The following is a 25,662-nucleotide window of genomic DNA, read 5'->3' on the forward strand; positions in this document are numbered from 1 at the left end:
CAGAGGGGGGAGGTCAAAGCTTTCCCGAAAAAATGGCACAACCCACAGCCTATAAACCAGAATCAAAATTGGGCTTTTAAAGTCACCATGAAATCAAAACGGACTGCAGTATTTATTATAAATGATTTATCATCAGTGCACATCATTGTCGTTTTCAATTCATGGTCCTTTTGCAGCGACGTCTCTTCTCTTGCGACGTCATTACTGGCATGAGGGCGGGGCAACCTGTCACTCACATGAGATCCACCAATAGCAAACCACAACCATCCAATCAATTGACCTACCCACATAGCAAACTGACATTGAATCAACGTGGAAACATGACATCGAAACAACGTTGATCTCCTCATCAAATTAACGTTAAAACCAACGTCAGACGCGGCATTCTTTCAAAACTAACGGAAAATCAACTTGAAATCAACATTGTTTCAACGTTATGAAAGCAAACCAATTTTCGATTTTCATTTAGCTTTGAAGAATGCCGCGTCTGACGTTGGTTCAACGTTAATTCGATGAGCAAAATCAACGTTGTTTCGATGTCACGAGAGACGTTGTTTCCACGTTGATTCAATGTCAGTTTGCTGTCTGGGTATAGCTAAGCCACGCCCCCTCCACTCACACGGACAAACTCGGCAGGGCGCTATGGCAGCCGTCACATTAGGAGACATTTCACGGGAGGCAATTGGTGATTTTTGGAGACAGAAAAATTATATATCATCTCGAAGTCACCTAAAGGGCATTAACTATGCATTGGAGGGTTATATTAATAATTTTATTGTTGCGAAGGTCGATGAAAAGCTTCAGCTCCAGGCAGAGATGTAACGTTACCTGTTCATGAAGCTGAAAGTGCACATAATTAAATACTATACCACTGATTCAAACCAACAGGAATGTTTGCTTTTTCTGCTCTATTATGTTTATGTTTTATGCGAGTATTAGTGATTGAAACAGGCCCCCAGATGCTTAAGGCTAGAGCCAGGCCGATATTAGGCATTTTCCAAACGATCGGTATCGGCAGTTATAATGGCCGATAAATTAATATTTTAAAAATAAAATAAAAACGGACGAAACACGCTTGAACCGTGTCATGAGTGTTGGAGTTGTATAGTTTGTCCACCAGAGGGCGCTCTACACCGTTCCTGTTGGCAACACTCGTTGAGTTGGTCACGATACATACATTGCTTGAATAACAATTAAAAGAACATCCCCATCAGTTCTCTTAACTCAAATAAGCACGACAAAATTTGACTATCACGTCCAGTTTTGCTGAGAGTGAAGCGGAAATAGCTAGTAATAGTTACGTTACGTTGTTACAGTCTAGTCGACTGACTGTCCTTTTAACTTTTGACAACGTGACTGAAGTATTTATTTAATAGCGCGTGACAGTTATAACAATGAGACGTATCATCTCTCCTTGGCCTGTTATATTGTAAATGTATGTTTTACAATTTGTCGCGCGTTTCTGAAATAATAATTTAAAAAAAATATCGGCCGATATATCGGAATATCGGATTTTGAAACCAATAAATATTTGTATCGGTATCGGACTTCAAAATCCTTTATCGGTCGGGCTCTAATAAGCATGACAAAATTTGTGACTATCACGTCCAGTTTAAAAAAAATGAATAAAATATCGGCCGATATATCGTAATATCGGATTTTAAAACCCAAAAATATTTGTATCGGTATCGGCCTTAAAAAAAATCCTTTATCGGTCGGGCTCTACTTAAGGCCGCCGCTGATATCAGTCTCTGTTCGAGAAAAGTGCTTAAACTCTAGCGTGGCCACGCCATTTTATAATACATCCAGATTAGTAAACATAAACATTCCTATGGTCAGATTTAATCAGTGCAGATAAACAGTCGCTCGCGAGATGTCGAGTGTTGCAAATAAATCATTACAATGCAGAACCGTGTATAAACGAGTCCGTATCATTAGGACAACGTTTAATCAGGGCGTTTCGATTATTCCATCTGTGGATGGTTTGGCTTGACGCGATTGCTTTTTACGACGCACGTTTCTGACGGATGGATGCTGACTCAGGTACAGATCGCGTATCGAACACACAGAGCTGTCGGGCGCTGAGAGATCGCTTCTGAAGTCTCCAGTAAAGAGGCCAATCACTGTGACCCAGATACATCATTCAACCTTCATCACACAACACTGATTATTTTATCACTGAGAGAAAGAGAGAGACGGGGGAAAAGAGAGAAAGAGAGGATGTCTATCTATAGTCTCCGCTGTGCCAGTAGTACTTGTGCGCGCACATTTGAGGTCCCTTCAAAGCATCCAGTACTTGCCTTATGCAGATATAATACATGGATATTTAAATACAGAATATATGACAAACACACACACATTTTAAAGCATCCGGTACTTGTCTCATACATATTTACATACAGTATATACACGCACACACACAACTAAAGAGCCTGGTCACTATCCCCTTTAACTGAGCTCTTGAAGCTCCGCCCCCTGTTCCGAGAGCAGCAGCTCATTTGCATTTAAAGGGACAGACACAAAAACTGCGTGTTTTTAACTGACCCTCAAAAAGAAAAAGAAAAAATCTAAGGGGAATTTTGAGCTAAAACTTCACATACACACTCTGGGGGAGACTTATTTTACATTATAGGTCCCCTTTAAATTAGCACCAAATGATCTCAAGCCAGGAGGAAATGAGCGTCTACACATTTAAAAATGAGATTTTTCTGTTGAGTCACCAAAGCGCCGTGACCTGTGAAGAACAAGATCGAGGCCGAGCTGAAGATGACCCCTAATGATCCAGGAGTAGTATAACCCCATCTCAGCACTGCAGGTGTGTGTGTGTGTGTGTGTGTGTTCGGAAGAGTGTATCCTATACTGATCCCAAAATGAGTGTACGTTTCAAATCAGAGATCAGATTTGGGAAAATAAGAAAAGAGACGGAAACTGAAACTCTATAATCTGTATTTAGTGTCTTTGGGTTGGTGGGAGCCGTGCTCTGATTGGTCAGTTGAAGAAAGGAAGGAACCAATGGCAATCTGTCTTTATTATGACCCCTGATGGAGCAGTTTGGAAATTGATCAGAAAACTCAACACCAACACACACACACAGGTCATCAACTTTCATGAAGTTTCCGCTGTCATTGTGATCAGTGACTCCTTCTCATGGACACACACATATAAACACAGCATTTCAAACATTAATATAAATGCTTTCAGATATTGAATGAATTAAACAATATTTTCGTCTGATGCAAAATGTAATATTATCGCCCAGCTATATATTAAAAGTTGTATATATACAATAGGCATGATGACGAATGAGGAAATGTGATTTTGGTGATCAAATATGAGTTTTAAGGAACACAATTATTGACTACAGGAGTATTTTAAGATATTATAAACAACAACATCCTGATTTTCTGTAAAGCTGCTTTGAAACGATTATGAATAGCACCACACAAATACATTTACTACATCTATGATCCCATCATTGCATTTTGGCATCGTCTAATCTGAAAAAGACACCAAAATGAGGTTATTAAACTACGTTTAGGATGCAGTTTAGTTAGGCAGCTCACTGGGTCAACGGTTCAATGCTGCCTGTTAGTGGTGAGCAGTGTGAAGCGCAGCCTCATCATCATCATCATCATCATCCTCCACTAAACACAACAGCACTAGCAAATCCACAAATAAACACGGCAGAGAGAGAGTGCGATGAATGTTTCATGTGTACCAGTGTATTTGCGTGACGCAGTCGTTCATTCTGAGAGCCTGCATCATTTATGAGCACATCAGTACCTCTCTCACATCCTCATGCAGCTTTAAAACCTTCACTAACCAACAAAAGCAACAACACAATCACCACGCGAAGACAAAATGCCTATAAACATTCACTCAAACTGATTTAGGACTATAAATGCGGGCAATGCAACTCCTTCATTAGAGCAGGTCATGATACTATTTATATCCGTCTTAGAAACCGATGTGTAACGCAGTGCGTTTGATTCTCAAGCACATCATGCATTCATTTATACAGCCCTTTATCATGTCGTCCTCATTTTTTTTTATTTCCAATTTTGATTTAAAAAAAGGGGAAAAAAAGAGAACGAGTGTCTGGATCATCTCCACTAGGTGGCAGTAAAACATCCGGATCCGATGGAAACTTGTTTCTGGCAAAGAATTTAAAAATAAAAAAAGGTAATTGAGACATTTTTCTCACAATTGTGAGTTTATATCTCATTATTTGGACTTTATAACACGCAATTGTGAATTAATATCTCATTATTTGGACTTTAACACGCAATTGTGAGTTTATATCTCGTTATTCGGACTTTAAAACACGCAATTGTGAGTTTATATCTTGTTATTCGGACTTTATAACACGCAATTATGAGTTTATATCTCGTTATTCTGACTTTATATTATAACACGCAATTGTGAGTTTATATCTCATTATTCTGACTTCATAACACGCAATTGTGAGTTTATATCTGGTTATTCGGACTTTATAACACGCAATTATGAGTTTATATCTCGTTATTCGGACTTTATAACACGCAATTGTGAGTTTATATCTCGTTATTTGGACTTTATAACGCAATTGTGAGTTTATATCTCGTTATTCTGACTTTATAACACAATTGTGAGTTTATATCTCGTTATTCGGACTTTATAACGCAATTGTGAGTTTATATCTCGTTATTCGGACTTTATAACACACAATTGTGAGTTTATATCTCGTTATTCAGATATATAACACACATTTGAGTTTATATCTCATTATTCTAACTTTATAACACAATTGTGAGTTTATATCTCGTTATTTGGACTTTATAACGCAATTGTGAGTTTATATCACATTATTCTGACTTCATAACACGCAATTGTGAGTTAATATCTCATTAGTCGGACTTTATAACATGCAATTGTGAGTTTATATCTCATTATTCGGACTTTATAACATGCAATTGTGAGTTTAGAACTTTATATCTCATTATTCGGACTTTATAACATGCAATTATGAGTTTATATCTCGTTATTTGGACTTTATAACCTTTTATATCCCTTTAAACTCTTGCCCTTAACACTAATATACCAAAACAACATCATGCATTTCGACGACTGTAGCTTTAGCCTAAAATATGCAAATAAAGAAAGTGTTACCGTGTACGTGTGTTGGTTGGTAGCACAAGGAACCCGGAGAATAAGAATCAACAGGATTTAATATAACACTCGTTAACACAGGATAACTTTTACACACCATACACAAACGAGAACCAACCGGGAGTGAGGGAGAACACAGGGTTAAAATACACAGAGAACAGAATAGGGAAACAAGGCACATTCGGGGAAAATCAACTGAACACTAGCGAGGAGTGGGAAAACTGGGAACAGGACTGAACCAAATATACAATGACGGGGGGAAACTCAGGAAAACAGATACAGGACAGGCATAACTAAAACAGAAATAATAACAAACTCAAAATATATATGCTCCTAAAATAAGGACGTAGTGTCTGTGACGTCATCCGTATGTTTTTTAAGAACATTTTTGGAGCCCAAAGTAGGCGGAGCCGGCCGTGGCCATCTTGGCAGCGCATCACTCCCGGATAAACGAAAATTGGCAAAAGGCGGATTAGCTGAGGTGACGTGACGCTAACACACAGCAGACAAACAGCATCAGCGGCAATCCATCTGTCACTCAAGTGGCCACGCTCTTAATTATACAGAACTTTAAGGCTTAATATAATCTAAACAGATGAGTTATACAAAAATTCACCCTCCTCACAGTCGTCATGAAGGGCAAAACTAGCGATATACAGCAAACCCACTTTTTGCACCAGGCTGTAAACATGTTTTTTTTCAGCTGTAAAGTTGAACATTTTAACATGGAGGTCTATGGGATTGACTCTCTTCTGGAGCCGGCCTCTAGTGGCCAGTTGATGAATTACAGTTTAAGTCACTTCTGTGTTGGATTCAAGAGAGTGACACGAAGGTTGCAGCTTGGTAAAACACTCAATACTTATTCCTGAACGCAACTCTCTATGCTACAATCCTGCAAATGAATGTCAGAACATGCAATAGCAATGCTAGGCTAACAACGGTCACACAACATGACGCAACGCAAGGAAAACAACGGCCACTCCTGCAGTGACACATTAACTTTAAGGAGAGAATAGTTGCCATCGTTAGGCAAAGTATTGGAAAGTACTGTAACCATGGCAACACATCAATATGGGAAATGTGACTGGATAACGCAGGTGTGTTCGAGAGCATCTGCAGTGTGTGTGTGTACCGATATGACAGAACTATTAACCAAACGCCCCACGGTGTCTATCGCACTCACAGCGCTTAAACTATGACTGTGGAAAAGAAAAGAAAAAAAATCAAGGTCAGGTTGCTATAAATAACCAGATTCATGAATTATTTCTGCCAGAACATTACTGAAGACGTGTCTCTAGTCCACACCTAAACAAGTACACTAAAAAACGTACACACACACGGTTTCAACATGGGATTTTGACCCGGTGATGAAAACACACATCTTTCTGATGACACTGTGTGTGATTTGTGACCTTCAGCACACTCTGGTTTGGTTACGAAGTGCAGAACGGCATTCAAATCCCTCCTGGATGGTGTCCGACACCAATGGCAACATCACAGCATCATTTTACGCTTTTATAATAGTAAAAACCACAACAAGCTATCGTACTGACATGACATATTCATCTGTAATGACCTGAGGGAGTTCAGTCGGATCTGTAAATCAGCAGCTCTGACTGTAATGGCACCAGTAATTGGATATAGTGTGTGTGTGTGTAAGCAGTTATTGATTAAAAACTGGGGCAGCTTCCAAATGCATTGCTGGAATCAGGCTCAGAGACACTGGCGAGATCCCATAATGCACCTGTGGAAGAACAACAACAGAGTCCAACAATTCTGATTTCAACAGACATTGCGATATATTGTGTGATGTGAAAACAGACGAATAAATCTATCTATTTTGTAAAAAACAAATTATTCTACAACGATTGCGGTGATTTTGTAGAAAAGCGAATAATAAACAAATGTAGATAAATACAACAGAACAAAGACACAAATTACAAGTCGAACAGTACGGATATTAAAGTCCCCATGAAATCAAAATTGACCATACTTACTTTGTTTGCCTAAATTGATCGTTTTGTGGTGAACAATTCATACATGCAAGTCGATCCACACAAAAAATTTTTTTGGCTTCGTAATCTTTAATCAAATTTTGAAAATGCCCCTCCCCTCTGCATTTGAGGACCTTGCCCGATGACTAGGGTTGGGTATCGAGAATCGAGTATCGATTGGAACCGGGACTAACTTTTCGTTTTTCCCGGAATCGTTCAAAAGTAAAAATTTCAATTCCTAGTTTCGATATTCACAGTCCGCCGAGCGGAAGAAGAAACCGCTGAACAACACCAACGAAGAAGCATACCGGAAGTGTTGGCATAACCGCGCGAGTCGAACATGAGTAGCTTACGTCGGCGGTCCAAAGTGTGGCTTCACTTTTTTAAAAATTAACGAAATCTTGGCAAAATTTGTGACAGAAGGAGTATTTCCTTCTGAAAGACCGTTGGTTAGCAAGGTTAGCTAAACTTTTTTGACCCTGCCTCTTAAAAGAATCGAAATCGAGAATCGTTAGGAACCGGAATCGAAACAAGGAATCGGAATCAGAATCGTTCAAATTCAAACGATACCCAACCCTACCGATGACGTAGGCTTTACGGTTTGGGTGTCTCCTTAACATCCATAACCACGCCCCTCCAACTGACAGCTGCTATGTGTTTGCGAGCGCTGAGCGAGCATTGATTGACAGCGTGTGTAAACTTGCGTCATCCTCCATTTCAGAATGAAACACCCATTTTTCTAGATCCAATCAGGTGCTAGTTGGAAAAAAAAAGCCACGCCCACTATTTTGCCTCATTTGGTATTCCGTTTCTCTCGGTCGGCAATACGTCACAACACTGGAGAAAAGTCGTTTGCAACTTACGGTTCACGGGGACTTTAAATATTTAAATGTAAACACTGCTTATACCATGGTCTGGGTGAATACTGGATTCTGATTGGCTGCACAGTGTCCATTACAAAATTAAAGAAGACAACGGCTACGTCCGTAAACGCGTACTATGAGAGTAGGTACTATATTTAAATAAGAACGTACTCTTTCGACAGTTAAAAACTACGTTCTATATAATATAAATACGGGTAGTATGAATGAGTCCGGTGTTCTGACAATTCATGCTACCCATCGAGATTTCCTACTTACCGGTTATGCGCATGTGCAGACTCACAGTTTTTTTTTTTTTTTACAAAAGGTACATTTTCCTGTTATAATGTATAATTTCCCTTTAAAAAATGCTTACTACCATATGAATATTTGTACGGTCAGCCAGCTAAAAAAAGGAATAACTGAAAGTTTCATTTGCTATAAGAAAAGGTGTACTTTGACAAGTCAAAGATGAATATTTTATGATCATTTTTACTTTTCACACCGTTTTAAAAATAAAAACAGTAGTCTACAGTATACAGTAGCTACTCATAACTTAGAATTGTATTAGAATTGTATTTCATACGACTTTAATCGGCATTCTGTGATCAATTCGCGCTACGGTAGCATTTTTCGACAAGGCAGCAAAAATCGACAGAACACCGGACGTACTACATGCACCATGTTGTTGTCGCGTGACATACGCTGTCATAAGTGCGAAATTTAAAGAGCTCAATCAAGTGACTGCAGCAACTTTGCACTGTTTTTAGTTCTGATTTTATGGACTGAAATGCCTTTGCTTAATTTATTTTGTTTTATATTTATTTCTATTTTGTTTATTGAGTTGTGTTCAATTTAACTGTTTATGTTATGCACATGAGTCTCCCAACGAGAGATTTTGTAAATAGTTTTTTGTGAATAAGTGTATTTAAAAAATTTTTTTTTTAAATATCAGTTTACAGCCGCGTCTCCGTCATTTTCAAATATAACGACAGCAACTCCTCTCCCGTGGCATCATGGGATGGTAAAGTGTCCATCGTATGCACACTTCAGAATCTCACCGATAGTAGTAGGTCATCAGGATACTTTTTTTTAATTTTAAGGGTACTTTCCTGTTATCCGGACCCCATGATGGCCTACCCCCTAACCCCGCCCCTAAACCAATCAGGCCAATAAGGGACGACTATAGTTCCGAAAATGGTATATGGTGGAGTCCGGATAACAGGATAGTACCATTTTAAAACTTATAAGTCATCATTTTAACCTTTTATCTCATAATTTCAACTTTTATGGCACTTAATATGTCATAATTATGACTTTTTATGTCAAAACTAAGATTCGCCACAGCACAATTTTTTATCAGAGTCATTCTACTAGTAAAGTGTGTGTAGTTTTTTTAATGTATTGATATTTACAAAACAAACACCAGACATGAGCTAAATCTGACTAACAAAAGGTGTGTGTGAGAGAGAGAGAGAGAGAGTGAGTGAGTGTGTGTATGTGTGTGTGTGTGTGTGTGTGTGTGAGAGAGAGAGAGAGAGAGAGAGAGACAGAGTGTGTGTGTGTGTGTGTGTGTGTGTGTGTGTGTGTGTGTGTGTGTGTGTGTCTGAGTGAGCGAGCGTTTGAATGTGTGCGCGTCTGTGTGTGTGTGTGCGCGCGCCTGTTCCTGCAGTGTCTCACCGGTGTCGGTGCTGTCGGGTTCGGTTCTCTGCGCACACAGACACCGCAGCATGTGCGCTCCTTTCTGCCGGAGCAGCCGCGCAATCCTCATCGCAAAACCCCGCAACAGTCCCGCGATCCGACCGTTCACAGAGGCGCCTTCATCATCCTCAGCATCATCATCATCATCATTATTATGAAGGTTTCACGCGCTCCCGCGCCGCAGACAAAAGACTTCCACGCGCTACAGCAGCAGCGGCACATCCTCGCGAGGCGTCACACGGTAACAGACACGCGGCGAGCGACGGTAACCGTTAATCCTTCCGGTGAGCATCGCGATGATGAGCTAATAATGACCGTTATTCATGTCGGGGGCGCGCGAGGGAAGACGCTGATCATCACACGGGCACCTAGACGTGGGCGGTGACGTCACGGGGGGCTCGCTGACGTCACGTGCAGGGCTTGTTGAAAGGGAATGCTAGATTTCATCGGCAGATGACATTGAACATGAATTTTGTTTTTGTGTATTGTATACATAGTCGGATATCATTAATTTAATCTCTACAGTTTGATAGCATAATAATAATTAAAATATCTCATTGACATTGTTTTTAAATTAGGCTAATTATATTATATATCCGTAACCCTCACATAAACCTTATTAGATTTTAATTAAGACAATATTTCCAATTAGTTATTTGTTTTACTAGTGTGGACCATGGAAATGTATAGCCTACTAAAGCCAATGTCCTGTTTATACATTGTTGTATAATATGTTTTGATCTGGAAGGTTTTAAGTCAAAAGTCGAATTACACACATCGTTATTTTACATGTTGGTTTCAAATACATTAAATTGCAATATTTTTGTCACCCTACACAAATTCCTAAGGCCTCAAAATGATCTGAAAACCTGTCGCACACAATCTACATGCCTTCTGTTTTATAAAGTAAATGTAAGAATAACGTTCAGTTCAGTTACATGATTATCCAGACAAATTCACGAGTATCAAATATGATCATCAGGCTTTTAAGGAAGGTTTATTTGTTCATCTCTCAATCATCTTTCTATTGCATTACATTATGTTTTAAAACTACAGAGCTCGAAGCATTTAAATATTATCTTACTAAATCATATTATTAAGCACTCTGGTTTGGTTACGAAGTGCAGAACGGCATATAAATCCCTCCTGGATGGTGTCCGACACCAATAGCAACATCACAGCATCATTTTACGCTTTTATAATAGTAAAAACCACAACAAGCTATCGTACTGACATGACATATTCATATTCATTCATATTCAGCTATTTATATATTTAAATTACAAGCATCATAATTTCATCTTACTTTGTGCACCAAATAACATATTTCTAGCTCAGTTTTCCATATACTCACTATATGAACTTTCTATTCTGGTTCAGTAAACTGTTTCTTCTAAAAACAAAATAGATTTGTCTGCCTGTTGTTTCATCCGGCTCTTTTAGCTCATAGAAAGCCAGCAGACAAAATGCCTGATATGAACAAAAGTACTGTAGAGAACTGAAAATGTATACATTTTCATTCAAAGCCACTTTTAATTGCACTCAAGGTGTGTTAAACTGAAGGAAACATCACTCAATCTCTCATGACTGACAGTTTCCACATGTTAAACGTGACTTTAGCACTCGCTTTACTAACAGAAGAGCGTCTACAAAGAGGTGAAGCTGCTTCTAGACACACGAGGGCAGCAGAACCCACGAGAAACACACACACACACACCTCATCGCACCCGCTCTCCTGTGATGTGTGTGTGTGGGTGATCATGGATTCACTCGTTATTCACTTTTTTCATACAACAAAAAAAGTTACAGTGTGTGTGTGTTTATTCATATATGTATAACCACAAAAATACACACATCTGATAAAAGACGTTAAGATACATAGATATTTGTATTTTTTTTTTATTTAGATTTTATTTGAAGATTTTTAGGTTTAAGAGATTCAGATTTATATGTATTGCTCTTTGATTTCTCTCTCTTTCACAGATTGCAAGGTGATGAAATGATGAAATATGAAATGTTCTTGAGCGTTTTTGTCAGATTTATTTTAGTTCATATAAGAAGTGAAGCTAGATTAAAGAATGGTGTGAGAAACTGGAGAGTGGAATTGATATATTTATTAGATTATTTTTATACAGTGTTGAGCTTTTTTTACGGCTGCCATTTGAAGAACGAGCAACACACACACACACACACAAGCTCTAATCCACACAGACACACACAAATCCATGTGTCGTGATGACAACACCGTCGTCATCATCATTAGGAGTCGGTATTTCGGTCTGTTGTGTTCATGTTTACTGGATTGCGAACATGCAGGTCAGATCAGAGATGACTATTACACTCAGAAATATCACATAATAATAGTGTCCCAGCTAAAAATTACAGTAATGATGTAACAATCTGATATTTCACAGACTCGTCTGTCGAATGTGAAAGGACTGCTCTTATTCCAGGCGGTGACCCCAGTGCATCCTGGGAGCGTGTTAATTTAGCACAAGAGTGACGTTAAAGCTGAACTCTCATTAAGATCTGAACTAAACCTGCCTTTGAACTTAACTGAAGCTTACATGCACACTGTGCAGAAATTACAAAACTACAAGATAGATAGATAGATAGATAGATAGATAGATAGATAGATAGACAGACATACAGATAGATAGGAGGATAGATAGAGAGACAAACAAGACAGACAGGAGAATAGGTAGATAGATCGACAGACAGGATAGATAGACAGACAGACAGACAGATAGATACACAGGTAGAGAGAAAGAAAGACAGGAAGATAGATAGATAGATAGACAGACAGATAGATTGGAGGATAGATAGATAGATAGACAGACAGGAGGATAGGTAGATAGATAGATAGATAGATAGACAGAGAGAAAGACAGACAGGAGGATAGATAGATAGATAGATAGATAGATAGATAGATAGATAGATAGATAGATAGACAGACAGACAGGATAGATAGACAGACAGATAGATAGACAGAGAGAAAGACAGACAGGAGGATAGATAGATAGATAGATAGATAGATAGATAGATAGATAGATAGATAGATAGATAGATAGATAGATAGATAGATAGATAGATAGATAGATAGATAGATAGATAGACAGACAGATAGATAGATAGATAGATAGATAGATAGATAGATAGATAGATAGATAGATAGATAGATAGATAGATAGATAGATAGATAGATAGATAGATAGACAGATAGATAGACAGATAGATAGACAGATAGATAGATATTCACCCATTCAGCTCAGATATTTAATCACTAGCAGAATGTAACATTATGTGGCACGATATTAATAACCGACACGGGTGAGAACTGATGATTCGTTACAGACAGATCAGGAATCAAACACGCTTGAAGATCCCAAGACCAGATTCTCCAAACACCACGATCACGTCCCGAGCCGGACAGTGCGCTCCATATTAATAACAGGAACTAATTACACACCGAACAAATCACAGCATTCACCAACAGAGTTACTAATTACTTCAGCAACTGTTCATTAACAACAACAAGAAACGGCACTCACATCCGAAACACACACTGGTGTCTCTCTTCTCTCACCAGGGCTGCAGTTATCACTCAAAAATACAGTGAAATATTAGTATAATATTAATATTAATAGTTTTCTATGTGAATATAAATCACTCTAATATGATGATCAAGACACATTTCTGATTATTATCAGTGTTGAAAACTGATGAATATGAAGTTCTAAAAGAACAGCATTTATTAGAAATAGAATCTTTTGTAAGATTCTAAATGCCACTTTAGATCTGTTTAATAATGCGTCTCTGCTGCTTGTGTGTTTCTGAGAGGAACATCAAACAGGAAGTGACGTTCAGACGCAGGGAAGGTTAGTAACTAAACACTTAAATGAAGAGTGTGAGCAACGCCGGATTACCAGGTTCAGTGCTGACGGCCTTCATCGGTCCCTCTTCCTCCTCCTCATCCTCTCCTTTACTGCCACGAGACAGCAGCCGGCGGATCAGACTGCAGTAACGCGTCATGAGTGTGTGTGAATCTGTCAGACCGGGAAATGTGTGTGTGTGTCTGATCTATCAAAGTGTGTTTCAGTCGTGTGTGTCTGTATGTAAAACACTGTCATCCAATGAGGGACTGTCTGCGCCCCGGATATTTGCCTGTGCAAATGTGTGTGTGTGAGTGTTAGAAGGGGTGTGTCTGTCTGTAATATGGCTAAAATGAGACGTGTGTGTGTGTGTGTGTGTGTGTGAGTGTTAGAAGGGGGGGGGGGCCTGTCTGTAATATGGCTAAAATGAGGTGTGTGTGTGTGAGAGAGAGAGTGTGTGTGTGTGTGAGTGAGAGAGAGTGTGTGTGTGAAAGAGAGAGTGTGTGTGAGAGAGAGAGCGAGAGAGAGTGTATGTGAGTGAGTGAGTGAGTGAGAGAGTGTGTGTGTGTGTGTGTGAGTGAGAGAGAGAGTGTGTGTGTGTGTGTGTGTTCGTGTGTGTGTGTGTGTTAGAAGGGGTGTGACTCTCTAATATGTCCAAAATGAGGTGTGTGTATGAGAGAGAGAGAGAGTGTGTGTGTGTGTGTGAGTGAGAGAGAGTGTGTGTGAAAGAGAGAGAGTGTGTGCATGTGTGTGAGAGAGAGAGTGAGAGAGAGTGTGTTTGAGTGAGTGAGAGAGAGTGTGTGTGAGTGAGAGAGAGTGTGTGTGTGAGAGAGAGAGTGTGAGTGTGTGTGAGACAGAGAGTGTGTGTGTGTGTGAGTGAGAGAGTGAGAAAGAGTGTGTGTGTGTGTGGTTCAGAATGCACTGCTTACTGCACACTTTGCAGTATATACTGTATCACTGTTCGAAAAAAAGGTTCTGAATAGAATCTTCAAGGGTTCCGTCATAAATAGAATCTTTAGGAGTTCCATCCAGGGAACATTTTACAGATTTACTTTTAATTCATTTTGTTTTCATTTAATTTACTAACTTTAATTAACTCATAAACAATTTATCACCAGAAAAAATTTAATAATCCATTGAAAATATAGACATTTCTCCTTGTATAGAACTACTTTTGAATAAAGGATTATTTAGAATTGAGTCGAGAACCCTAGAGTTCTATATAAACCACTGAAACTGTATGTAACTCTAATCTAATAATAAACACAACCAGAACAAAATAAAGTTACTAAAAATAAAACAACATTTAAATTTCATTCAAAATATGAACAAAAACTAAAATCTGTTTTAGTGATATGATAACACCGCCTCCAACGCACAGGTCCTCTGTAAGCACTTATAGTTAATAATGTAAGAAAGCCTGTAAAAGCGGGATCTGTTCTTCCGCATGCGTAACAGAGCAGCCGGCGTCTATTCTCAGCGTCCGGCGGAGTTACTGAGAGAGAGAGCTATTTATAACACTGTTTACAGACTCAAGAGTGCTGCGCTGGAGGATTCTTTTACAACACACACATACAAGAACACACCCTTACAAGCACACACACATTCATACAAGCACACACTCACATACACAAGCGTACGCACTCACACAAGCACACACACACACACACACACACACTCACACACTGATAAGCACACACACACACACACACACACACACACTCATACAAGCACAAACTCACTCGCTTTTTTGGAAGTCCATACAAGTTAATCTATCCATCATAAAAGTGCATCTATCATGACAAAAGTGCATCTGTCCATCATAAAAGTGCATCTGTCCATCATAAAAGTGCATCTATCATCATAAAAGTGCATCTATCCATCATAAAAGTGCATCTGTCCATCATAAAAGTTTATCTATTCATCGTAAAAGTGCATCTATCCATCATAAAAGTGCATCTATCATCATAAAAGTGCATCTATCCATCATAAAAGTGCATCTGTCCATCATAAAAGTGCATCTATCATCATAAAAGTGCATCTATCATCATAAAAGTGCATCTATCCATCATAAAAGTGCATCTATCCATCATAAAAGTGCATCTATTCATCGTAAAAGTGCATCTATCCATCATAAAAGTGCATCTATCCATCATAAAAGTGCATCTATCATCATAAAAGTGCATCTGTCCATCATAAAAGTGCATCTGTCCATCATAAAAGTTTATCTATTCATCATAAAAGTGCATCTATCCATCGTAAAAGTGCATCTATCATCATAAAAGTGCATCTATCATCATAAAAGTGCATCTATCCATCATAAAAGTGCTTCTATCATCATAAAAGTGCATCTATCCATCATAAAAGTGCATCTATCCATTATAAAAGTGCATCTATCATCATAAAAGTGCATCTATCCATCATAAAAGTGCATCTATCATAATAAAAGTGCATCTATCCATCATAAAAGTGCATCTATCATCATAAAAGTGCATCTATCCATCATAAAAGTGCATCTATCATAATAAAAGTGCATCTATCCATCATAAAAGTGCATCTATCATCATAAAAGTGCATCTATCCATCATAAAAGTGCATCTATCCATCATAAAAGTGCATCTATCCATCATAAAAGTGCATCTATCCATTATAAAAGTGCATCTATTTAGGGCTGGGCGATATGGCCCAAAAAAATTATCACGATAATTTTTTTTATATCAGTCAATATCGATAATTATCATGATATATGTCAAATATTTATTTTTTTCAAGTTTAAAGGCAGATTTTTGCAACTAAGTGAAAGTTGTATAAACCATTGTGTTTTTAAACTACTATTTATATTTATGTTCATTAACAAAAACAGTAACATCTGTTTTTTTTTCTTATGTAACAACCACATTTTTATTTGGTAAAAAGTAATATTCTGACTGTTTGAGTTGTATTCAAATTAACCATTGGTCATTCAGTATCATGCATTTAGATCATGATAACCACAGATAAAACCAGGTATAGCTTATTAACTTAGCTCCTCACTATTATGGCATAACTTTATGGTTTCTGTATTTTTTGTATGAAAAACAATTGCCTAAAAGTTGAATACATTATTAAATACTGTACTTACATTCCATTAGTAATAATACATTGTCTACATTAGTAATATTATACAATTCAATATGTATATCTCACATTTCATGGTGCAGTTAATATTACCAGGCTAACCTCACAGTAAATCCATGGTAGGCTAAATGGATTCAGTATCAATTCAGATTCTGAATGTATCGTTGCACGCAGTGTTTCTCCTTTTTGTCAGCGTTGTTTCATCTGCTTTTAAACTGGTTTAAACTTGACATTTGTGTTCTTCGCTGAACTCAAGCGCTTCTCACTGGATCTCGTGAGCAAAACGATCGCGTCTGCGTGATCTCGCGCTCCGCTCAATGCACTGCCATTTTGGACTTTGAGCCGAGCGGATAAATGCTCCGTGTGGCGCGCGCGGTTTAAATGAGTTTCGTTCCGCTTTTGACGCATAAACATTATCGAACATTTATCGACCTCTTGATATCGTTTTATCGAGGAAAATTATATCGCGATAATTATCGTTATCGTTTTATCGCCCAGCCCTACATCTATCATCATAAAAGTGCATCTATCCATCATAAAAGTGCATCTATCATAATAAAAGTGCATCTATCCATCATAAAAGTGCATCTATCCATCATAAAAGTGCATCTATCCATTATAAAAGTGCATCTATCATCATAAAAGTGCATCTATCCATCATAAAAGTGCATCTATCATAATAAAAGTGCATCTATCCATCATAAAAGTGCAACTATCATCATAAAAGTGCATCTATCATCATAAAAGTGCATCTGTCCATCATAAAAGTGCATCTATCATCATTAAAGTGCATCATAAAAGTGCATCTATCATCATAAAAGTGCATCTGTCCATCATAAAAGTGCATCTATCCATCGTAAAAGTGCATCTATCATCATAAAAGTGCATCTATCCATCATAAAAGTGCATCTATCATCATAAAAGTGAATCTATCCATCATAAAAGTGCATCTATCATAATAAAAGTGCATCTATCCATCATAAAAGTGCATCTATCATCATAAAAGTGCATCTATCATCATAAAAGTGCATCTGTCCATCATAAAAGTGCATCTATCATCATAAAAGTGCATCATAAAAGTGCATCTATCATCATAAAAGTGCATCTGTCCATCATAAAAGTGCATCTATCCATCGTAAAAGTGCATCTATCATCATAAAAGTGCATCTATCCATCATAAAAGTGCATCTATCATCATAAAAGTGCATCTGTCCATCATAAAAGTGCATCTATCATCATAAAAGTGAATCTATCCATCATAAAAATGCATCTATCATCATAAAAGTGCATCTGTCCATCATAAAAGTGCATCTATCCATCATAAACGTGCATCTGTCCATCATAAAAGTGCATCTATCCATCATAAAAGTGCATCTGTCCATCATAAAAGTGCATTCATATATATATAGTGTGTGGAGAAAAAAATACTACAACACTACAGGAGTGTTTTACAGCAACACCAACTCTTGACTGCACTTCTGTCCTCACTGAAAGTGGAAATGCTGCGTTTACAAGCAAGTAATCTGATTAAAATCAACCAATGGCTCAATCTGAAAATGCTTTATGTACATTGAGCTCGGAGTTCACATGTTGTCACTTCTTCTTGAGTCTCTCCATCTTTGTCTGACTCCAGTTTAAACATAAAAGGCAGAACAGTTTCTGACATTTTAGCGTGTGTCTGCGTGAGGTAACCGGAGCTGCTAACACACACTCTTGAAGCTCCGCCCACTGTGTCGGGAGCTGCAGCTCATTTGCATTTAAAGGGCCAGACACAAAATGGTGCGTTCAGCTAACCCTGAAAAAGTGACAACTTTAACATGCTATATAAAAAATATCTGTAGGGTATTTTGAGCTAAAACTTCACATACACACTCTGTGAACATCAGAGATTTATTTTACATCTTGTGAAAGGGGCATTATACCACCCCTTTAAGGCTTAAAAAGAATATAAAACTAAGGAAAATAAGAGCACACAGCCAATTAGAACAAGTAGTCATGTGACTTTTTCCTGGTTAATCATTGGACCATATGGGCATTTTTCCCAAAATTTTATATAACGGTTTTATAACAAACAATCACAATCTTCCCAATTTTGAGATGCACTATGGAGAATATCCATCAGCCTAAGAACTGATCTATTTGCTCAACTTAAACCACAGTATTCAGTCGTCTAAATAGTCGTTAAACGTTAAAACACTGCATAATCTTCACTGTATAACTTACACATACACTGATTCTTATTAAAGCTGCTAGAGTCAAGAGCAGATTTGCATTTAATGCACGGGTCTAATATAATGATAAACATCTGATTTCTTTACCAACTGTTTATTCACTGTAAATACTCGCAAATACGGATATTCAACATATTTGTGTGTATATTTGAGTGTTTATGCGCGGTTGAAACCCCAAGCACACTTTGCTCGTCCACAAAGCGTGTAGAAATCAGTCTCTCTCGCAGTTTAATGCGCTTTAATAACTCTTTTTAATATAAAGCACGTCCCGCAATAGGACATAAAAGATCACGATCTCTGCGATTCGCTTGAAAAGTAGATCGTGGACGTCTTCAAGATTGATCACGATATAAAATCGTGAGATCGTCCACCCCTAAAATACAGGTATACACACCAAACACACACACACGATACAATAAAACCTCCCTTTTGTGTGAGCTGTGTGTGTGTAAATGCATAAATGTCCTCATGTTGAATTGGTACAGTTTGTTTAAGTGTTATTGATGAGAAATGTCACCGTGTCCGTGAACTCTGTGACACGGGGAGGTCGTGTGAACAAATCTTGTTTACGGCGTGTCACCGTTTGAGAGCTGGTATTTGTGTGTGTTTGACAGATCAAAGATGAGGCCTAAATCAAACACACTTCCAACTAACCAAGGTTATGAGGCCACAACACCACAACACACACACAAAAATCAATGATTTCATTACTGACGTTTGTTCGCACACAGAAAAATGGAGAACATGAGGAAATGAAGAGAGATTGATAGATAGATCTTTCTTTCTCTCTCTCTCTACATGTGTCCATCTGTATTTGTTTCGCTTGTATATCTGGCTTGAATGTTATGAATCATAATTTTAATGTGAGCAAATAACCTATTTATGTATATGTAGGTACACTGTAAAAAAATATTTTCATGAAATATTTCATTAAATACATGTAATCACAACATTTTTTCTTTTGTCAAATCAACTTCTTAATTTATGTAGTTCAGAAAACATAATACTTTGAGTTTCTGGTGCTTAAATCAATCTCCTTTGTTGTATTAACTCACCTTTTCCAGTTCAATCAACTTAAAATTTTAAGGCAACCAGGTTCCTTCATTTTTTAAGTTAAACCAACAATATTTTTTTACAGTGTAGGACTTTTTTAACGCTTTCTTATGTAATGTAATATTTAGTGTTTTTTTCTCTCTCCTGCCACCTGCTGTTAGATCTCAAACAAACACACAAATATCTCTACAAAACTGTCTAAAATGAATAACCTCTTATTAGTGTTTAAAAAGTCTGTTACAAAATGTGATGAAAATGTTACAAAAGATTCCATTTCAAATTCTTTTGAACATTCTATTCATCAAAGAATCCTGGAAAAAAAAACTGTCACAGTTTCCACAGAAATATGAATATTGATAATAACCATTAATGTTTCTGGAGCATCAAATCATCATATTAAAATGATTTTGTAGTTTTGATCAAATAAACATCAGATCAAATCTAACTAACGGAGGGTAGTGTATATACATAAAACGGGATTGCTAGTGGTGCAGAAATGACACACACACACACACACACACATACTGTACCTTTAAATATCCCCAAGAGATAGAAAATAAAGTGCTCTCAGGTGACCCACCATTTCCCAGCATTCACCTGTGCTAGAATGAATCATTAGCACAGCAGAACACACACACACCTGTGTTATCATGCACACACTGATCTAAAACCTGTGTTTAGCCGCAAATGTCAACCATCACAACACTCAGATCCACTTCTGAGCAAATGTGGACAGAAAGACACATCTGAGTAACATGTACATTTAACAGCACAGTTTAAAGGTGTATATTTGCTACTGAGTGCATCATAATGCACTCTTCTGACACACACACACACACACACTGCACTGTAGGCCAGACTTTATCTGTCAGGCGACACTCCACCTCGACTGAAACCGAGAGACAGTAGATGTGTGTGTGAGTGAGACGGTGTTTAACTTTGTTGTCGGACAGTCGAAGCCAAAATCAATTGTGAACATCAACCGCCTGACTATCAGTTTACACACACACACACACACACACACACGTTTACTCAGATATCTAAATGGGGACATTCCATATACGTAATGGTTTTTATCCTGTACAAATATTCTGTCTCCTTACACGAACCATAAACCTACCCATCACACACACGTGCCTAGCGTATGTTTTCAATGGGAGTGTCGCGTTTTTAGAACGCCATGAACGTAACGAGGTGCTGAACGTTTTTTTTTTTTCACACTGAATCGCTGAGAGCTCGGCGTTTTTTACTGGTCGTTGAAAGTTGAAAAATGTTCAACTTTGGATAAAACGCAGCACTCATAGACCAACGCCACTTTTGCGTCATCGAAGGGTAACGCCCCCTTTTGGGGGAAAACACCTCTATACTGTCTATGGGAAAACATACGGATTCCCATGAGAACAGAACTCGCACTAGATCTGCAAAGTTTCTTGATAGCAAAAATGGCACAAACTTAAAGAAGCTAACGTTACTGAATACGGGGTTACAGAGGTGTCCCTTTGAAATGGTCGAAAACTGGATTAATGACCCCACACAGCGGCCAAATATGGACTATTCAGACATCTAACGATACCACTATCTCGTGGAATCGCCAAGTAAGTAGCCTTTTTTTTCCATTAACACTCACAGTATGACAAACTAGACGATGAATGGATCATATTTAACTTGATTTAAGCTATTGACATAGTCTAATAAGGTAACGTTAGCTGCTATATAACAGCTTAGTCTTTCTAATAGCTAGTCGACAACAAAACTGTCAATAGCGTAAATCAAGTTAAATATGATCCAAGTGACATGGCCTCATCGTCTAGTAGTTTGTCATAGGCTACTGTGAGTGTGTAAATGATAAATAAATAAATAAAAAAGGTTACTTACTTGGTGATTCTACGAGATAGTGGTATCGTTAGATGTCTGAATAGTCCATATTTGGCCGCTGTGTGGGGTCATTAATCCAGTTTTCGACCATTTCAAAGGGACACCTCTGTAACCCCGTATTCACTAGCTTCTTTAAGTTTGTGCCATTTTTGCTATCAAGAAACTTTGCAGATCTAGTGCAAGTTCTGTTCTCATGGGAATCCGTATGTTTTCCCATAGACAGTATAGAGGTGTTTTCCCCCAAAAGGGGGCGTTACCCTTCGATGACGCAAAAGTGGCGTTGGTCTATCACTGTCACTTTTTACCCAGCCGTCCAATCACAGTGGAGGAGGGGCGGGGCTAATACCACACCGACCAACTGTCACAACAGTCTTTCTGTACAACGACACCAACCAGCAGATCTAACCGAACAAAATGGATGAAAAATACAATTAGTATGAAACAAATTTGGCCTTATAGTGTAAAAAGGGACATTATTATATTGATTGTTCTTCACACTAAAAATACATTTAAAATGGTTATTTTGAGAACTGATCAATGAAACATGCTTTTTTAAGAGTTTCCATGAATGTTAAAAGGATAGTTCACCCAATCACCCCCAAAAAATGTAAACTCTGTCAGTAATTACTCTCCCTCGTGTTATTCAACCCCGTAAGACTTTCGTTCATCTTCGCAACACAAATTAAGAAACTATTTGTGATGAAATCCGAGAGCTGCATCACTCCTCCATAGGCTTCTTAAGGGATCGAAACTGGCCGGCCCAGAAAAGTTATGAAAGACATTAAAATAGTCTGAGTGACAACAGCGGCTCAATCTTAAGTTTATCAAGCGACGAGAACACTTTTTGTGCGCAAAAAGACAAACAAAAATAACGACTTTATTCATTTCCTTCTCTGTGGGCCTCGAGTGAGTTCGCGTAGTCGTGTAACAGCGCAGCGCTTCTGTTCACAAAAAGTGTTCTAGTCGCTTGATAAACTTAAGATTGAGCCACTGTCGTCACATTTTAACGATGTCTTCTTTAATAACTTTTCTGGAGCGGTGCACTCTTAGAAGAAATGGTTCTATTTAGAACCAGAAATGGTTCCATGCCCCGCTTCATATATGGAACTCCAAAATGGTTCTATATAGAACCATTTTTTTTTTGGTAAAAGGTTCTATTGGCCAAGTATGGAACCCCAGGGTTCTACAGTATATAGAACCCAGAGGAACCCTTTTTTAAGATTGTATAGAACCTTTTAGGGGTTCCAAATACTTAGCGCTGTTAGAACCTTTTAAGGTTCTATATAGAAACTAAGAAAAGGTTCTATATAGAACCTTAAACGGTTCTAAAGCGCTACGTATTTGGAACCCCTAAAATGCAATGCATGTGAATGATCACAAAATTCAAGATATGGGGGTTAAAAAATGTAATTAATCAATATCAGACGATTGCCATTTCGATTTTTATCCTCCAAAAATCAGCAAGATCAAAATGTGATATTAAGTTACTACAACAGTTTAATAAAAAATAATTTAATTACAACTACAAAATGTTGCAGAATAATGTAATATATGAATGAATAATAGCCTTTAAAGAACCTTTGTGCCAAAAGTGTCCTTTCTTGTCATTATTGAACCTTTTTTAGCATAAAATGTCCTTTGAAGTTGAGTAAAGAACCCTATGCTACATATATAGAACCCTTTTTTCTAAGAGTGTGTGTGGTGAAGAGATGGGTCCCAGCTTAGGACCCCATTAGTATGCCTGATTTAAATATTTTCTTGCGATAACTTGTAGCTAACGTGAGCTGTTTTGGCGTTATGTGTAGCTTGAATGCTAAGTCCCGCAACTAACTGCTTTTATCTTTTATTTTTTATCTTATCTTGCACATAGGAGCAAGATAAGATAAAAAATAAAAGATAAAAGCAGTTAGTTGCCATTAAGTAATACATTTATTTCAATAGCGATTTTCATAGAAGGTTGTGTTAATAGCAGAGGAGAAAAGGCCGCGAAATTTAAAAATACTACTTTTATGTCACGACGAGTTTCTCAGTCGAGAACTTTAAACGGGTGAAAATTAGCTCTACAATGCATCTTTTCCTTTGAGTTTAATGTTTATTGTACGATGTCCCTGTTTCTCTAAATAAATAAATAAATACAAGTTAAAAGACATTAATGACTCGTTATAGACGAATCCGACGAGCGTTCTGTGTAGGCTGCCATCTTGTGGCGACGCCATTACTGAGCTGTTACACAGGCATAATAGACATATGCACCGGTATGTAAACAAACCTCGGTGATAACGCGAACTCACCCTCGATGACAGCTACAGCCAGGCAGAATGACTTGTTGGTTTGATCTGTGACTGCAGTGGCCTCCAGTCACAGATGAAGGTACAAACGATCTTACAGATTAACGCTATTTATGAAAATAGCTTGGCAAGCTAGCTAGGCTAACGTTTGCTAACGAGGAAACTATAAAAAGATCTGTCCATTTGGCAACAATAAATAAATAAATGAATGAAATCAAATAAACAAATTCATGTTTTTCATTTGTGTCCATTATTTATCTCATTTTCACATTGCAACAGGCAAGGGTAAGGTAACGTTACAGCTAGAAAGTATACATAATATCGACCAATTAGTGTTTTTAAACCATGGAAAGAGGTCAATATAACAGCAGGAAAACAATTATGTCACATAACGTTACATTCAGCTCAGGAAAGCCATTTAATGACCATAGCATGTTAATTTAATAGAAAAAATAGCAAGAGAGGAGATTTTGCTGATCACTATATCACATATTTATTATATTTTTTTTACTTATGTCATTAAATAATTGTTATTATACGCGAATGTCCGCGTCTTGTACTCGCCCAGGAAATCTGTGTAAACCGTACAGCACCAGACAGGGGCAGTCGACCCGGGGTATTCACAGTGTTTTCTCTTCAAAATTGAAATTTTACTGCCACCATTGAAACAATTTATAACGGAAACTGTTTACCCACTCGACATTATACAAGGGCTAACGTTGTAACGTTAGTGACAGTCGTAAATCGCGAGCTGTTTATTCCAGTGGACGCAAGTTGCAACTAAAACAATAGGAGGCAATGGCGCAACGCTACCCAGCAACAGCTCAGTAATGGCGCCCCGCTTACTTCCGGTAGTTTCGCCGGATTCGTCTATAACGTAGTTCAAACGTCTACTATAATAAAGTGATTTGTAACCAGGCACTAAAGCGATTACCCATAAAACTAGCTTTGAACCATTGCTTGATCTCTTCAGTGGGACCCATCTCTTCACCACACTGGCAAGTTTCGATCCCTCAGGAAGCCAATGAAGGAGTGATCCAGCTCTCAGATGTAATCAGAAATATCTTAATTTGTGTCTCAAAGACGAACGAAAGTCTTACGGGGTTGAACAACATGAGGGAGAGTAGTTTACATTTTTTGGGTGAACTATCCCTTTAAATGTTCTTCGTGGAACCAGATGCCGTACTTCCACGTTAAACATAATCTGGACAGAATTCACACACACACACACACACACACACACACACCAATGAACTGATTTGCAAAAAAAAATGATTTTGCTCTGAATCAAACATTTTTTAGGGTGACTGACTTACACACTCGTTCCAAAAGGGTTGTTTTCATTAGAATAATTTTTGTACCCTTTCGTTTCATTTATTTCAATATAAAGCACCTTTATGTTAAAGGTTCTTCACAGAACTATCGATTCCAATACAGAGCCTATGTTTTAAAGAGTGTGTATGGGTTTCGGGGCCGCTGTGTTTACCTCACACACCAACAGCTCCATATATCGCACTTAAACG

General features: G+C 37.9%; 1 protein-coding gene across 2 annotated transcripts in view; it reads right to left on the reverse strand.

The window, feature by feature from the left end:
* Positions 1 to 25,662, reverse strand: part of fgf12b (fibroblast growth factor 12b) — a 54,975-nt gene that overhangs the window by 28,131 nt on the left and 1,182 nt on the right. Inside the window, exon 1 of one of the 2 annotated variants that reach the window (XM_089121545.1) lies at positions 9,683 to 10,083. The exons of the other annotated variant lie outside the window; for it this stretch is intronic. Coding sequence (XP_088977671.1) covers positions 9,683 to 9,773 — 91 coding nt within the window. The 5' untranslated portion in view covers positions 9,774 to 10,083. Of the gene's footprint in view, positions 1 to 9,682; positions 10,084 to 25,662 lie in introns of those variants that run through there. 2 annotated transcript variants of the gene reach the window in all.

Source organism: Pimephales promelas, chromosome 16 (genome assembly GCF_988280905.1).
Source record: "Pimephales promelas chromosome 16, fPimPro1.hap1.1, whole genome shotgun sequence".
Classification (NCBI taxonomy): domain Eukaryota; kingdom Metazoa; phylum Chordata; class Actinopteri; order Cypriniformes; family Leuciscidae; genus Pimephales; species Pimephales promelas.